The 17,721-nt window shown below is 35.2% G+C and overlaps 1 protein-coding gene across 20 annotated transcripts in view; it reads left to right on the top strand.

Moving 5' to 3' along the window:
• Positions 1-17,721, top strand: part of STAU2 (staufen double-stranded RNA binding protein 2) — a 297,168-nt gene that overhangs the window by 14,442 nt on the left and 265,005 nt on the right. For 9 of the 20 annotated variants that reach the window (XM_041769188.1, XM_041769196.1, XM_041769192.1 and 6 more), the window contains one exon: positions 8,806-8,985. The exons of 8 other annotated variants lie outside the window; for them this stretch is intronic. In XM_041769188.1, coding sequence (XP_041625122.1) covers positions 8,955-8,985 — 31 coding nt within the window. In that variant the 5' untranslated portion in view covers positions 8,806-8,954. The remainder of the gene's footprint in view (positions 1-8,805; positions 8,986-17,721) is intronic. 3 more of the 20 variants (XM_041769189.1, XM_041769193.1, XM_041769197.1) reach the window with 1 other exon arrangement.

The following is a 17,721-nucleotide window of genomic DNA, read 5'->3' on the forward strand; positions in this document are numbered from 1 at the left end:
ATACTCGTAAATACCCAGCAGGTCAAAGGGGGAAATTAGAAAATAATTATACACAAGTAAAAATGAAAACACAGCATACCACAACTTAATGAGATGCAGCAAAAGCAGTGCTCAGAGGGAAATTTGTAGCAGTAAGTACCTATATTTAAAAAGAAGAGCTCAAAAGAATTCAAATAATCTAATTTTTCACCTTATGGAAACTAGAAAAAGTGGAGCAAATTAAACTCAAAGTGAGCCAAAGAAAGGAAATAATAAAGATTAAAATGGAGACAAGTGAAATGGAGTATAGGAAATAACAGAATCAGCATAACCAAAAGTTCATTCTTTGAGGAATCAACAAAATTTACAGACCTTTACCTAGACTCACAAAAAAGGGGGGGAAAGCAGTGATGCATGTAACTAAAATCAGAAACGAAAGTGGGAATATTGCGGCTGAAATATTTATTTCTTTATTGAAGAAATAAAAAAGGTTATAAGAGAATACTATTAATAACTGTATATTAACAAATTGGATAACCTATGTGAAATGGACAAATTCTTAGAAACAGATAACCAAAACTGACTCAAGAAGCAATAGAAAATGTGAACTGATCTATAAGAAGCAAACAGATTGCATTAGTAATAATAATAAAAAAATCCCTCCCAAAGAAAGAAAAGTCCAGGACCAGATGATATTACTGGTGAATTCTACCAAACATTTAAAGAATTAACACCAGTTCATCTCAGACTCTTCCCCAAAATAGGACATAGAACAATTCCTAATTCAGTGAGACCAGCATTACTCTGATACCAAAGCCAGCCAGACACCATGAGAAACAATGCAAAAATTACAGATTGATATTCCTTATGAATACAACTGCAAAAATCTTCAACAAAACACTAAGAAACTGAATCCTGTCGTATATTTAAATGGTTATATACCATGACCAAATGGAATTTATCCAGGTAGGAATGCCCAGAGCTGTTCAGCATAGGGAAATCAGTATAATACACTGCCTTACAAGGATGAAGATAAACAAACAAACATCATCAGTTAATAAGGAAGACTTTTGAAAAATATAACACCTGTTTGTAATAGAAACACTCCAAAACTAGGAAAAGAAGGGAAATTCTTCAGTATGATAAAAGGGATTTATGAAAAACTCACAGCTAACCTCCAATTCAACAGTGAAAGACTGAACACTTTTACCTGTGATCAGGAACAAGACAAGTGTGCTTACTTTTGTACTGCTCTTCAACATTGTGGTAGGAGTCACAGCCAGAGAAGTTAGGCAAGAAAAAGAAAAAACATCCAAATTGGGAAAGAAGTAAAATTGTTTCTATTTGTAGACATCATGAACTCATAATAAAAAACCCCAAAGAATCTGCAGAAACCCACTAGAGCTAATACACAATTCAGAAAAATTGGTATAAGAGCAACACACAAAATAAAATTGTTTCTGTATACTAGCAATGAATAATCCCAAAAGGAAACTAAGAAAACTGTTCCATTTAATATTGTTCAAAAACCTAAGAAATTGAAAGATTTGTATACTAAAAGCTACAAAACATTGTTGAAATTAAATAAAATAACTTAAAGAAGACCTAAATAAATGGAAAGATATTCTGTGTTATTGTTGAGGTGGTAGTACTATGCAAAGCAATGTGCAGATTCAATGTGATCTCTATCAGAATTCTAGTGACCTTTTTGCAGAACTAGAAAAGCAGATTCTTAAATTTACATGAAATTGTAGTAGGCCAAAACTCTGTTCTTGAAAATGAATAGAGTTGGAGGACTCATACTTGTCCATTTCTAAAACATACTGTAAAGCTCCAGTAGTCAAAACAGTGTAGTACTGACATAAGGATAGACATATAAATTAATGGAAAAGAATTGAGAGGGGAAAAATAAAATAATATACACATTCTAAATGGATCAATGACCTAAACATAAGAACTAAAACCCTGACAACAACAAAACTACAAACAACCCAACTAAAAAATGGGCAAAGGACTTGAATTGACAATTCTCTAAAGAAAATATAAAAATAGCCAATATACAAATGCAGAAATACTCGAACTTGTTAGTGATGAGGGAAATGCAGATAAAAATCACAATGATGTATCACTTCATCCCCAGTAGCATGGTTAGTATAAAAAACAAAACCAGTAACTAGTGTGGGTGAGGATGTAGAGAAGCAGATCCTTGTACATTGCTGGTGGGAATGTAAAATGGTTTACCTTCTGTGGAAAATAGTCTGGCAGTTCTATAAAAAATTAAACATAGGATTAGCATATAACCCAGGCATTCCACTCCTAGGTGTATACCCAAAAGAACTGAAAACATACACACACACACACACGCTAGTTCATAGTAATACTATTTACAAGAGTCAAATGATGGAAGCAGCCCAAATGCCTGTAGATGGAAGAATGAACAAATTTTGATATATACATACCATTGGCTCTTATTCAACTATATATAAAAAAACAAAACAAAACTGAAATACTGATATATGCTACAGTGTGGTGAACCTTGAAAAACGTTTTGCTGAGTGAAATAAGTCAGATGCAAAGGTCACGTACTATATGATTCCATTTATATGAAATATCCATAATGAGTAATTCTGTATAAACAGAACTCAGATTGGTGTTTGCTAGGGCCTAGAGGTAAGGGAAATAGAATGCAGCTGCCTAATGGGTACAAAGTTTCTTTGTGGGGTGATAAAAATACTTTGGAACAAGATAGAGGTGGTAGTTGCACAACATTGCAAATGTACTAAAAGCCACTGGTTTGTTCATTTCAAAATGCTTAATTTGGTGTTATATCAATTTTACCTCAAAATAAAAAATAAGTTGGATTCAAGATGGTGCTGTAGGAAGACCATGAGCTTGCTCCTCCTGCAACAAATAACCACATATGAAATAATTTCCTCTTAAAAGACCACAAGACCAAAGGAACAGAGCCTCTATAACAAAGGACAAAAAAGAGCATTGAGATGGGGAGAAGATGTGGAGACATCATTTTGCAAAGACACCCATCCCAGGTGTGATACACAATCAGGAGAAAACTCAAAAATACAAAACTTTTCCCAAGGAGCAAGAGCAAGTTCCTATTGTTCTTCACAATAGGAACCCAAATCCTTAGGTCCTGCACAAGAGAGATAAGCCACCTAAACACCAGGCTTTGAAAACCAACCGGGATTATATCAAGAGAAACCATAAAACTAGGGAATGGAGAACCCATTCTCATAGCGTTTGCACATATACTCACCCCAGGACCAGCACAGAAATACCACATTGAAAAGTGCCTTTGTGGGCAGCATGGGTGGCTCAGTGGTTTAGCACCACTTTCAGCCCAGGGTGTGATCCTGGAGACCTGGGATTGAGTCCCATGTCAGGCTCCCAGCATGGAGTCTGCTTCTCCCTCTTTCTGTGTCTCTGCCTCTCTCGGTCTCTGTGTCTCTCATGAATAAATAAATAAAATCTTTAAAAAAAAAAGGGCTTTTGTGAAGAAGACCCACTTAGTAATTTTAAGGCATCTGTCAGGCAGGAAACTGTTGGGACATTTCTCTGGAAATGAAGACATTGATGGGTGCTGTATTTGTGAACTCATCCTACCTTGCTAATGTTAGTTCTGGTGGAAACCATTTTGTAATTATCTTTCAAATTGCTAGAGCCAGTGGGCACACCCAGCTGAGAACCCTGCCCACTCCCACAGTGCAATCACATGTTGGAGCCAGGTGAAAGCTCTACACAGCCACATGCTGCAGCCGAGTTAGATGCCAACTTCACTCACCCTGTGCTACAGACATGGTGCCACCACAATAGCCAGTGCATACAACCCACATGAGGATCTAGCTCTGGTGATCAGAGGGGATTTTGCTTTTGAGGTGCACGTGACACCTCCTACACAAGGCTGCTCCTTCAAGGCTGCTCCACAAGGAGAGATAGGTTGATTTGCTGATAACTAAAAACAAATGAGTTAGGCAAGATGAGAGACAATGTTCGAAGTGAAAGAAAAAGATAAAACATCAGAAAATGATATTTATGAAATGGAGATATGCAATCCAAACCTGATAAAGAGTTCAAAGTTAATGGTCATACAGCTGCTCACTGAACTTGGGAGAAGAATAGATGAACACAGATCTTTCATAAAGAGACAATAAAAGAAAGGTCAAACGGAAGTTACAGAGCTGAAGAGCAAACTAAATTGAAAAATATACAAGGCGGGTTCAACAGCAGACTGGATGAACTGAGTATTGGAAAAGTGAACTGGATGACAGAGCAATGGAGCTCACATAGGCACAGTAGTGAAAACAAAAGAATTTTAAAAAATGAAGATAAGGGATCCTTGGGACAACATCAGGTGGGATAACATTCGCTTGGGATAACATTCATATTCAGCAGAAACTTTGCAGGCCAGAAGAGAGTGGCATGACGTATTCAAAGTGCTGAATGGAAAAAAACAAAACAAAACAAAAACAAACAGAAAACTTCCAACCAAGAATTCTGTACTTGGCAAGGTTATCATTCAGAATTGAAGGAGAGATTAAGAGTTTTCAGATAATCGAAACATAAAGGAGTTCATCACTATTAAATCAGCCTTATAAGGAATGTTTAAGGATCTTCTATAAACTGAAAAGAAATGACATTAATAACAAAATGTATGGAAGTAAAAATCTCACTGGAAAAGGTAAATATATATTAAAAGTAGTGGATCAGGGGTGCCTGGGTGGCCCAGTCAATTAAGCATCCAACTCTTAATTTTGGTTCAGGTCATGATCACAAGGTTATGAGATAGAGCCCCATATCAAGCTCTGTGCTGGGTGTGGAGCCTTCTTTTTTTTTTTTAATTTTTATTTATTTATGATAGTCACAGAGAGAGAGAGAGAGGCAGAGACACAGACAGAGGGAGAAGCAGGCTCCATGCATCGGGAGCCTGATGCGGGATTCGATCCCGGGTCTCCAGGATTGCACCCTGGGCCAAAGGCAGGCGCCAAACCGCTGCGCCACCCAGGGATCCCGGTGTGGAGCCTTCTTGAGAGTCCCTCTCTCCCTCTCTCTCTGCCCCCCCCCCCCGCCAAAAAAAAATTAAAGTGGAGGATAAATCACTTACAAAGCAAGTATAAAGCTTAAAGACAAAAATAGTAAATTGAAACTATGATAATTAGTTAAGGACTGCATAAAATGATACAAAACGTGGCATCAAAAATATAAAACGTGGGCAGCCTGGGTGGCTCAGTGGTTTAGTGCCGCCTTCAGTCCAGGGCCTGATCCTGGAGACCCGGGATCAAGTTCCACATCGGGCTCTCTGCATAGACCCTGCTTCTCCCTCTGCCTGTGTCTCTGGCTCTCTCTCTCTCTCTCTCTCTCTCTCTCTCTCTCTGTGTGTCTCTCATGAATAAATAAATTAAAAATCTTAAAAAAATATATAAAACATGGGCAGGGGTGAAGAAAATATGTTTTGGAATATGTTCAAATTTAACTACTGTTGTCTCAAAGCAGACCATTCTATACATAATAAGTTATATATGAACCTCATAGTAACCACAAAGCAAAAAGTTACAATAAATACACAAGAGAAAATGAGAAAGGAGTCTGAATATAACACTAAAGAAAGCAAACCAGAAAGAAAGAGAAATAAGAAAGGAGCAGAGGAACTATGAAAACAGCCAGAAAACAACAAAATGGAAATAAGTACATACTTTACTGTAATTGTAAATGGACTAAACTCTCTATTCAAAAGATGCAGTGGCTGAATGGATTTAAGAAAAAGCAAAACAAGACCATATATATATACACATACACACACACACACACACACACACACGAGTCTCACTTCAGAAGTAAGGATATATATGGACTAAAAATGAAGGGATGGGGAAGGCTATTCCATGCAAATAGGAATGAAAAGAAAGCTGGAAGGGTGCCTGGATGGCTTTGTTGGTGGAGCATGTGCCTCTTGATTGCAAGGTAATGAGTTCAAGCCCCAGGTTGGGTGTAGAGCATATTAAAAAAAAAAAAAAAGCTATTATAGCAAACAAAGTAGATTTGAAAGCAAAAATCATAATAATAGCCAAGGAAGGGCATTACATAATGATAAAGGGGTCAGTCCAAAAGAAGAAATAACATTAATAAATATGTATGCACCCAAAATAGGAACATCAAGACATCTAAAGCAAATATTGACAGACCTAAAGGGAGAAATTGATAGCAATTCAATAATAGTAGAGGACTTTGACACCCACTTACATCAATGATTAGATCATCCAGACAGAAAATTAATAAGGAAACATCAGCCTTATATGACATCAGATGGCCTTAATATATTCAGAACATTCCATTCAAAAGCAACAATACATGTTATTCTCAAGTGCACATGGAATCTTCTCTGGGCTAGAGCACATGTTAGGCCACCAATTAAGCCTCAGTAAATTAAAAAAGATTGACTCCTATTGACCATCTTTTCTGATTACAATGAATATGAAACTAGAAATCAATTACAAGAAGAAAACTTGAAAACACTAAAATGGGGGGGTTAAATGTCATGCTGCTCAACGACCAATAGATATTGAAGATAGCAAAGACATGCTGAGAGATGAAAATAGAAATATAAGTACTGAGAGACAAATGAAAAAAAAACTCTGACATACCAAAATCTTTGGTATGTCAAAAGCAATTGACATACCAAAGCAATAGTAAATTGCTTAAAAGCAATTTTAAGATACTATATCAACTTAATTAACATTATATTTTATGATATTAAATATAATATTAATATGTTAATATTATAGTAATACAGGACTACCTCAAGAAACAAGAAAGATCTCAACCTAATTTACACCTGAAGGAGCTAGGAAAAAAGGACCAATGAAGCTCAAATTAGTGGAAGAAAAGAATAATAGAGATCAGAGGAGAAATAAATGAAATAGAGACTGAGAAATAATAGAAAATTAATAAAGCTAAGAGACAGTTCATTGAAAAGATAAAGTTGACAAACATATAGACTAACCAAGAAAAAAAGAGAAAGCCCTAATATCAAAACCAGAAATTGAAACAGGAGAAATTACATTTGACACCACAGTAAAAAGGATCATTAGAGACCATTAGCAAATATATGCTAACAAATCGGACAAACTAGAGGAAATGGATAAATTCCTAGGAACATAGTCTTTCAGGACTGAATCATTAAGAAATAGAAAATCCGAATGAACTAATTACTACTAAGGAAATTGGTCAGTAATCAAAAACCTCCCAACAAGGAAAAGTCCAAGATCAGGTGGTTTCACTGGATTTCTACCAAACGTTAAAAAAAATTTAATACCCATCCTTTTCAAACTTTTCCAAAAAATTGAGGAGAGGATACTTCCAAACTCATTTTGTGAGGCCTGGTAGCAAACCAGATTAGGATACCACATAAGGGATGCCTGGGTGGCTCAGTGGTTTGAGCATCTGCCTTTGGCTCAGGTTGTGATCCTGGGGTTTGAGTCCCACACTGGGCTCCCCATAGGGAGCCTGCTTCTCCCTCTGCCTGTGTCTCTGCTTTTCATGAATAAATAAAATCTTTAAAAATAAAAGGACACCACATACAATTTTAAAGAAAATTACAGGCCAATATCACCAATGAATATTGATGCAAAAATTCTCAACAAAATATTAGCAAACTGAGGATAATTAAGAGGATAATAAATCATGGTCAAGTGAGATTTATTTGAGGGATGCAAGGATTACTCAACATCCATAAATCAGCTAACATGATACACCACATTAACAAAATGAAGGAAATAATTGTATGATCATCTTTGTAGATGCAGAAAAAGCATTTGACAAATTTCAACATGCATTTTTGACAAGAACTCTCAAAAGAAGTGGATACAGAGGGAATGTACCTCAACATAACAAAGGCATAATAAACCCACAGTTAACATTATACTCAGTGGTAAACAGATGAAAGCTTTCCCTCTAAGATCAGGAATAAAAGGATGCTCACTCTCCCCACTTTTATTCAACACAGTGTTGGAAATCCTAGCTACAGCAATTGGTAGGAAGAGGAAATAAAAGGCATCCAAATTGGAAATGAAGAAGTAAAACTCACTACCTAAATATGAGATGATACTATATATAGAAAACCCAACGGACTTCACCAGAACCTTTTACAACTAATAAATGAATTCAGTAAATTAATGGGATACAAAAGCAACATATGGAAATCTGTGGGGTTTCTATAATGAGTTATCAGAAAGTAATTGAGAAGGCAATCTCATTTATAATTGTATCAAAAAGAATAAAGTACCCAGCAATAAATTTCATCAAGGAGGTTTAAGACCTATACCCTGAAAACTAAGACACCATGAAAGCAACTGAAAAGGATACAAAGATAAATACATTATCATGCTCATGGACTGGAAGAATTGATATTGAAATATCCATAACACCCAAAGCAAGCTGCAAATTCAGTGCAATCCTTATAAAAATTCCAGTGGTATTTTTGATAAAGCTAGACCAAATAATTCTAAAATTTATGTGGAACCACATCCTCACCAATACTTTTTTCCTTTTCTCCTTCCTTTCTTCCTTTTCTTTTTTGATTAATGGTCATTCTGATGGGTGTGAAGTAGTATTTCATTGTGGTTTTGATGTGCATTTTTCTGATAATTAGTGATTTTGAGTATCTTTTCATATGCTTGATGGCTATTTGTATATCATCTTTGAAGAAATGTCTATTTGAGTTTCTTGCCTTTTTTTAAAAATTGAGATTTATTTATTGTTGTTTTTGAGAGATCAGAATTCTTTATATATTCCGGATATTGGTTCCTTATCCAGATAGATGATTTGCAATGGAAACAACTTTTGAGAAGCAGAATCTGAGAGAATTTATTTTCAGCAGATTTGCACTACAAGAAATCTTAAAGGAAGCTATTTAGGCAAAAGGAAAATACTTAACAGGTGGAAATTTGGATCTGTGAAAACGAATGAAGAGTGCAAGAAATGATAAAATATGGGGTAAATATAAAATATATTTTTTTCATTTTTAAACCTTTCAAAAGATAGTTATTTAAAGCAAAGATAATAGTGAATTAGTGTACTAGCATACATGAAAATAGATTGATTAACTGATGTCAGTAGCATGGAGAATGGTACAGGAGAAAGGGAAGTATAGTATTTTTAGGTGCTTATACCCTATGTAAAGTGGTATAATATTTATTTGAGGGTATACTTTTTATATTTTAGAACAAATGCTAATAAAAAATAAAGAAAAACAATGTATAAGCCCATGGTGGGAGATGAAATTGAATATTATAAACTGATCAGTCCACAAAAAGGCAGGCAAAAGTGAAAAAAGGAGTAAACAAGAGATATAAACAAGAAATGGGACAAAAATAGCAAAATACTAGATTTAAATCTTACTCTTTTGATAATTAAATATAAATGACCTAAACAATCTAGTTACAAAGTAATATTCAGATTGATTGGCTAGAAAAGCAATACTCAAATATATGGTGTCAAGAAACTTATTTTGAATATAAGGGTAAAGATAGATTAAAAGTACAAAGATTGCATCTGGCTCATATGTAGTAAGAGGGACTCTATTTATACTCATCATGAAACAATCCCGTGCTCCATAAAACAGAGTACACAAAATGTAATTTTGAAGACATTGCACATGAGGCAGTGATGGTTAGTGATTCTTGACTGGCAAGAAACAAGTGAGGTAAGCCCTACAATGGCCTGAGCCTACCACACTGAGAGACTTCCAGGCACTGAGAACTGAGGTGTGGAGCTTGGCACATTCCCCTAGTTGAGGAAATGTTGCTCTGGATTTGAATCACAAATTATAAAAGCAAGAGAACAAAATATTTCCAAATCACTTAACTATATCCCAGAACAAAGTTCAGGAAGATTTATAGGAGTGGGAAATACGGGATCCCTGGGTGGCTCACTGGTTTAGCACCTGCCTTCGGCTCGGTATGATCCTGGAGTCCCGGGATTGAGTCCCACATTGGGCTCCCTGTGTGGAACCTGCCTCTCCCTCTGCCTCTCTCTCTCTCTGTCTCTCATGAATGAATAAATAAAATCTTAAAAAAAAAAAAAAAAGGAGTGGGAAATACCAGCATGCAAGTTGAAATTCATAGTGCATGTCATTCAGATTCCCATATATGCCTAAAAACATGACCCATAATGAAAATAATCATAGTGATACAGAATTGACATAGATGATGGAATTAGCAGAGGATGTTAAAACTATTTGCTATAATTATACTCCATATGTTTAGAAAGTTGGAAACATGTAAGATGCAAAAAGATCTATATAGAACTTTTAAAGATGAAAACTCCATCTGAGATGGAAAATATACTGGATGAGAAAAATAGCAGATTAGACCTTGCAGGGAAAAGATTAATGAACTTGAAGGCATAGCAATAGAAACCAGCTGATAGAAACATACAGAGAAAAAAAAAGGGGGTTGGGGAAACATCGATTAGCTGTAGGATACCTCAAACAAATATATAAATAGAGTTCCTAAAAATGGCAGGGTACATAAAAATGTATTTCCAGAAATAGTGGTCAAAAACTTTCCAAATACGTTTCATTAAGATGAAACCATAAACCCAGACTTTCCAAATAAGTTTTATTAAGATGAAACCATAGGGAAGTTCAGTGAGCTACTAAGTATAGGAGGTAAAGAGGAAACTACACCCAGGTATTCAAATTACCAAATACAAGTGATAAAGAGAAAAATCTTAAAAGGAGTCAGAGAAAATGACATGATCAAGTTGTGCACAAGAAACCAAGATAAAGATAGTATTAGATTTCTTGTCAGAACCAATATAAGCAAGAAATCAGAGGAATAGCGTCTTCAAAATACTGAAAGATGAAAAAGTAATATCCCTAGAATTCTATATTTGGCAAAAATTTGTTTCAGAAATAAGATGAAAAAATTCATTTTCAGACAAAGGGAAGCTGAAGAAATTAATTGCTAACACTTCCTCCACTACAAGAAAATTTTATTGCATCTTATTTTATGATTTTCCTTATTTGAGAGAGAGAGAGAATGCATGAGAGAGACTGAATGAGCACGAGCATAGGGGAGGGGCAGAGGGAGAAGTAGACTCCCTGCTGAGTGGGGAGTCTGATGCAGGAATAGATCTCAGGACCCTGGGATCATGACTTGAGCCAAAGGCAGATGCTTAACCAACTGAAATACCCAGGTCCCCCTTCAGGAAAATTTTAAAGTATGCACCTCATTCATAGGAAAATGGTATCAGTTGAATAATTATAATAAAAAAAGAACATAATAAATGGTAACTACTTGGGAAAATATATAGAATTTCTTAATCTCTTTAAAATGTAATAGTTTTAGGTAAAAATATTAATGAGATACTGTATGGTGTATAGCATACATAAAGTAAAATGTACAATAATAGTAGCTTAAAGGGTGAGGGAGAAATGGAAGTATAAGATTCTTTTTTTTTTTTTTTTTTTTTTTTAAATTTTTTATTTATTTATGATAGTCACAGAGAGAGAGAGAGAGAGAGAGAGGCAGAGACACAGGCGGAGGGAGAAGCAGGCTCCATGCACCGGGAGCCTGATGTGGGATTCGATCCCGGGTCTCCAGGATCGCGCCCTGGGCCAAAGGCAGGCGCCAAACCGCTGCGCCACCCAGGGATCCCCGAAGTATAAGATTCTTATGCTCTACACTGGGTGGTGGTTTTAATATCTCTTAAAGATAGACTGTGATAAAGATATATATTGTAAACTCTAAGGCAGCCACTAAAGTAAATCATAACTAAGAAGTGAAGAAAAGCAGATCATGTAAAATAATCAAACAGAAGTCATGACAATATGAAAAAGGAAAGATCAGCTTGGACAAATATAAATAGCAAGATGACTTGTTCTAATGAACAAGATGAAATGTTCTAATGAATAATAGCCACATTAGATACATAAATGTGAATATATTCTGAATACCCCCATTCAGAGGGCAAGATTGAGTAAAAGGTAAGATCCAATGATATACTTACTACAAGAAGCACTTTTAACTAGAAATACAAATAGATTAAATGTAAAGAGTGGAAAATGATACAATGTGGTAACCTATTTGAAAGAAACTTGGAGTGAGTTTATTAATTTCAGACAAAGGAGATTTCAGTATTATCTGGGATTAAGGTTATGTCATAGTGATAATGGGGTCAGTTAATTAAGAGGACATACTGGGTTTAATGTTTATGCACCTAATAACTGAACTTCAAAACATTCAATACTAAATTAATAGAAATGCAAAGATAAATTCACAACTATAGTCAGAGATTTCAGTAACCCTTTTCAATAATTGATGTAACAAGTGGACAGAAAATTACCAAAGGTACAATTAAGTTAGATGCTATTGTCAATCAGCTTCACTTATATCTAGATTTACAGAAGAGCAGAATACATATTTGTTCAAAAGTTTACAGAACATTTACCAAAATACAACTGTGAAAGAAGTCTCAATAAATTTAGAAGGATTCAGTTCATAAAGAATCTTCTCAGACCACAGTGGAATTATATTTTTTAAGATTTTATTTATTTATTCATAGAGACAGAGAGAAAGAGAGAGAGGCAGAGACACAGGCAGAGGGAGGAGAAGCAGGCATCATACAGAGAGCCCGACGTGGGACTCGATCCAGGGTCCAGGATCACGTCCTGGGTTGCAGGTGGCGCTAAACCGCTGCGCCACTGGGGCTGCTCAACCACAGTGGAATTAAATTAGAAATCATTAATAGAAAGATCCTTGGAAAAATTCCCAAATATTTGGAAATTAAATAGCATGCTTATAAGTAATCTGTTAGAAGAAGAAATCAAGTGGGAAATTGGGAAATATTTTAAACTGAATGAGAACAAAAACAACATTAAAAATGCTGCTAAAACACCATCTATAGAGGGGAGTCTATAGCTTTAATGTCTACATTAGAACATAAAGATCTCAAATAAATAACTTCTGTTTCTGCTTTAAAAAAGTGGGAAAAGAAGAGTAAATTAATCCCAAAGGAAGTAGAATAAAATAATAGATAATCTGAATAGCCCTCTATGTATTAAATAAATTGAAATTGTAGTTAAAAATCTCCTTAAAAGGAAAACTTGAGGTCTGGATCGTTTCACTGGTGAATTATGTAAAACGCTATAAGAAGCAATAATATCAATTCTACATCAACTTTTTAAAATTATTTGAAGTACAGGGAATATTTTCCAAAGCCTGTGATGCTAGCATTACTGGGAAACCAGAATTAAACTTCAGAATAATACGACTTGTGAATATAGATGCAAAAATCTAAACCAAATTTCAGCAAATCAAATTCAACAGTGTATTAAAAGGTTAATATGTCATGACCACTTGACGTTTATCCCAGGAATGCAAGGTTGGTTTAACCAAAAAATCAATATAATTCACATTTACAAACTAAAAAGTAAAAATCATGATCATCTCAATAAATGCAAAAAAATCATTTGAGTAATTCATAACCATTCCTGATTTAGAAAAACCCAAAACAACCTTTAACTAGGAATAGAAGTGAGATGCCTCAGTCTGATAATGGACATTCATGACACACCTCATTTACTGACATTGTACTTACTGATGAAAGATTGAATACTTTCTTTGTAAAATCAGGAATAAGAGATGTTTATTTTCACCAGTCTTACTCAGCGTTGTCCTAGAGGTTCTAGCTAGTGCAATCAGGGAAGCAAAAAAAGATAAATGTTGTTCACATGGGAAAGGAAAGAGTAAAACTATTCTTATTCACAGGTGACCTGATTGTCTATGTTGAAAATCTCATAGAATCCCATTAGCACTAATTGAATGAGTTTAGTAGGTTGAAGTATCTAAGATTGTTTACAAAAATCAGATGGGTTTCTGTGAAGTAGTAAGGAACAACCATAAATTGAAATAAAAATTACCACTTAAAAATATAAAAATATGAAATACTTACTGATACATTAAAATATGTTAAAATTGAAAACTACAAAATACCAGTGATAGAAAGTGAAGGATACTGGGGCACCTGGGTGGCTCCGTCAGTTGGTTAAGTTGTCTCCCTTTGGTTTACTTTGGTCATAATCTCAGGGTCCTGAGATTAAGCCCTGTGTAGGGCTCCCTGCTCAGTGGGGAGTCTGCTTCTCCCTCTCCCTCAGCCCCTTCCCACCTGTGCTTGCTCTCTCTCAAATAAATAAAATCTTTGAAAAAAAGTGAAGCTACCTAAATAAATTGAGACGGTTGATACAGATTCTGTATTTTGAATTAAACTATTTGCTAAAATATTTGTAATCCCGAGGCACCTGGGTGGCTCAGCCAGTTGTGTCTACCTTTGGCTCAGGTCATGATCCTTGCCGTCCTGGGATTGAGCCCTATATCTGGCTCCCAGCTCAGTGGGGAGTCTGCTTCTTCCTTTCTGTCTGCCTCTCCCTTGCTTTCTCTCTCACATTCTCTCTCTCACTCTCTTAAGTAAATAAAATCTTAAAAAAAATACATATATATTTGTAATCCCCAAACCAATACTTGCAGTGCTTTGCAGAGTGGCACAAAATTTGAGTTTCCTGATGTATAGTCTGAAATGAGAATGAACAAGGTGACATTCTGTTTTCTTGTTTTAGTTCTCATGCATTAAGCCAGTGTCCTTTTCTTGGTCTATTCAGTGCCACAATTTTAGTATTTTTGTAGTTTTTTTGTTGTTGTTTTGATTTAGTTGTTTAAAATGGTTCCTAAACATGATGCTGGAGTGCTGTGTAGAATTCTTAAGCACAAGAAAATTGTGATGTGCCTTATAGAGAAGGCACATGTATTTAGATAAGCTTTGTTCAGGCAGGAGTTAGAATATCGTAAGCTCTGAGTTCAGTGTTAATGAATCAACAATATATACTAAGTAGTGGAAATACACAAAAGACAAGGTAACATATTGATTGAGAAAAAGTGACACAAGTTTATAGGAACTTGTCTTTTCTCTAGCAGCAGTGATAATTCTCTGTTCATGGTGACATTATAAAACATAATTATCATTGATATATTATTTCAATATTGAGAATCAACTGTATAACCTGTACATGACTTAGAAAACTCAATTTTGTTAAAATGTTGATTTTCATCAAATTAATCTGTATATTCAAGGTAATTTTTCCCCAATCCTTGCAGGCATTTTGCCTAAAATAAAACTCATATGTAAATGTAGAAGCTTAGAATAGCCAAAACAAGTGTGAAAAACAACAGTGTTGGGGGGACACTCTTACCTAATTTCAAGAAATATTATAAAGCAACAGTAAAAGCAACATTGGCATTAAAAATAGACAAATAGATCAATGAAAAAGTCCAGAAATAAACCCACTTACATACCAATAACTGATTTTGACAAAGCCGTAAAAAGCAATACAGTGAAAAATGTAATAGCATTTTTCACAAATAGTGCTTGAGCCTTGGATATTGATCTACAAAAAATGGAACTGAATCAATATTTTGCACCATGTACAAAGGTTATTTCAAAATGGCTCAGAGACCTAAATGTACAACCTTAAACTATAGAGCTTCTAGAAGAAAATGTAGGAGAAAATCTTTGAGACTTTCAACTAGGTAATGATTTCTTAGATACAACACCAAGAGCACAATGTGAAAATGGACAAATTGATAAACTAGATGTTACTAAAATTTAAGTCTGCTCTTCAAAAGACCTGGTAAGAAAATGAAAAGAGATGCCAGATTCTGGGAGAAAAATCTTTGCAAAACATGTACCTGATTAATGACATATTTAGAATATATAAAGAACTCTTCAAATAAAACAATAAGAAAAATAACCCAATTTAAAAAATAGGTAAAATATTCAGATGGATGCTTCATTACAGGATAAATACAGATAGTGTGGAAAAAATGAAAAGATGATCAACACATATAGTCATTAGGGAAATGCAAATTAAAATCACGGTGAGATACCATTACACAGCTATTAGAATGGCTAAAATTAAGATTGATCATATCAAATGTGGTAAGGTTACACCATGTTTTAGCATTGTTTAAATCCCAAGGTGATGGGATCCCTGGGTGGCGCAATGGTTTGGCGCCTGCCTTTGGCGCCTGCCTTTGGCCCGGGGCGCGATCCTGGAGATACGGGATCGAATCCCACGTCGGGCTCCCGGTGCATGGAGCCTGCTTCTCCCTCTGCCTGTGTCTCTGCCTCTCTGTCTCTCTCTGTGTGACTATCATGAATAAATAAATAAAAATTAAAAAAAATAAATCCCAAGGTGACTTCATTTGTAAGTTAGGAATTGTAGACATGGCACTTTCGGCCTGCTTTGAATCAGGTCCTTGAGCATCTTACTGTTTTTCAGAACCTTGGTGGCCTGGCAAAGACTAGCAAAGCAAAGACAGTAGCAAATAGTGTCTAATAAGACTTTTACACTATAAACCACTCCCTACTTTTGGAATGGCTTTGTAAAATATTTTAAATATAAAGTTTATGTATATATATATTCATCATAAAAAGGTAAAACAATGTGGTACTTCAAATAGAAAGTGAGGATTTCCTCTGTTCTCTGCCAGTTGCCTGCATTTCTTCTTTAATACATAGGTGCCTGATTAAAAAAAAAAATCGGGCAATAAGCTCCCTGTTTTTCATTTAACATTTGTAACATTTCCCATATCAGTGCGTAAGCTCTGTATCTCATCTTTTCAAGGTTGAACGTCCCATTGTAGTTTATTTAATTAATTGTTGATGGATAAATATTTAGCTTGTCTATAGTTCTTGAATTACAATCTTGCTATGCAGATTGTGACTGTATATAATTTTTTAAAAAGATTTTATTTATTTATTCATGAGAGAAAGAGAGGCAGAGACACAGGCAGAGGGAGAAGCGGGCTCCACACAGGGAGCCCGACGCGGAACTTGATCCCGGGTCTCCAGGATTAGGCCCTGGGCCAAAGGCGGCGCTAAACCACTGAGCCACCTGGGCTGCCCATGTTACGGTATATTTTATGTGAGTTTTCCCGTAGTATGAATACATAGAAAATTGCTGTTTTATTTTATTTTATTTTATTTTATTTTATTTTATTTTATTTTATTTTATTTTATTTTTTTGAATTGCTGTTTTAAAGATAGATGCAATTGAAACTTTTTTTTTAGATTTACTTATTTATTTTAGAGAGGGAGCATGTATGCAGGAGTTTAGGGCCGACAGAGAGGGAGAGAAACTCAAGCAGATTCTTCACTGAGTGCAGAGCCCATCCTGGGGCTGAATCTCACAACCCTGTGATCACAATCTGAGCTGATCACAATCTGAACCAAGAGTCAGAGGCTTAATTGACTTTGGGAACAAGTGCCCTGCAATTGAAACTTTAATCAGTATTGCTGAATTGCTCACCAGAAAGTTTGTCCTAAGTTATGTTTGCATCAGCATAGTTTGTACCTATTTTCCCACAGCCTTGCCAATACTTAATATGATCATTTTGTCATCTTTGCCAGTTTAATGTGGTAAATTACGTTTCACTGGAATTCAGATTTTTATCTCTTTAGACATTAGTTTTTTGAATGAATGTGTATACTCAAATTATATTGTGAGTCGATTGTGAGTGCATTTGCCCTTTTTTCTGTCAGATTAAAAAATTTTTTCTTTTTATCATCTTTGTATTTTATGGGTGTTAGCAATTTTTCTTTACATGTTGCAAATATTTCTCTACAGTTTGTATACTTTTTAAGGCTCATTTGTGATGTGTTTTGCTAGTATGG

This window comes from Vulpes lagopus, chromosome 9, assembly GCF_018345385.1.
Source record: "Vulpes lagopus strain Blue_001 chromosome 9, ASM1834538v1, whole genome shotgun sequence".
In the NCBI taxonomy this organism is placed as follows: domain Eukaryota; kingdom Metazoa; phylum Chordata; class Mammalia; order Carnivora; family Canidae; genus Vulpes; species Vulpes lagopus.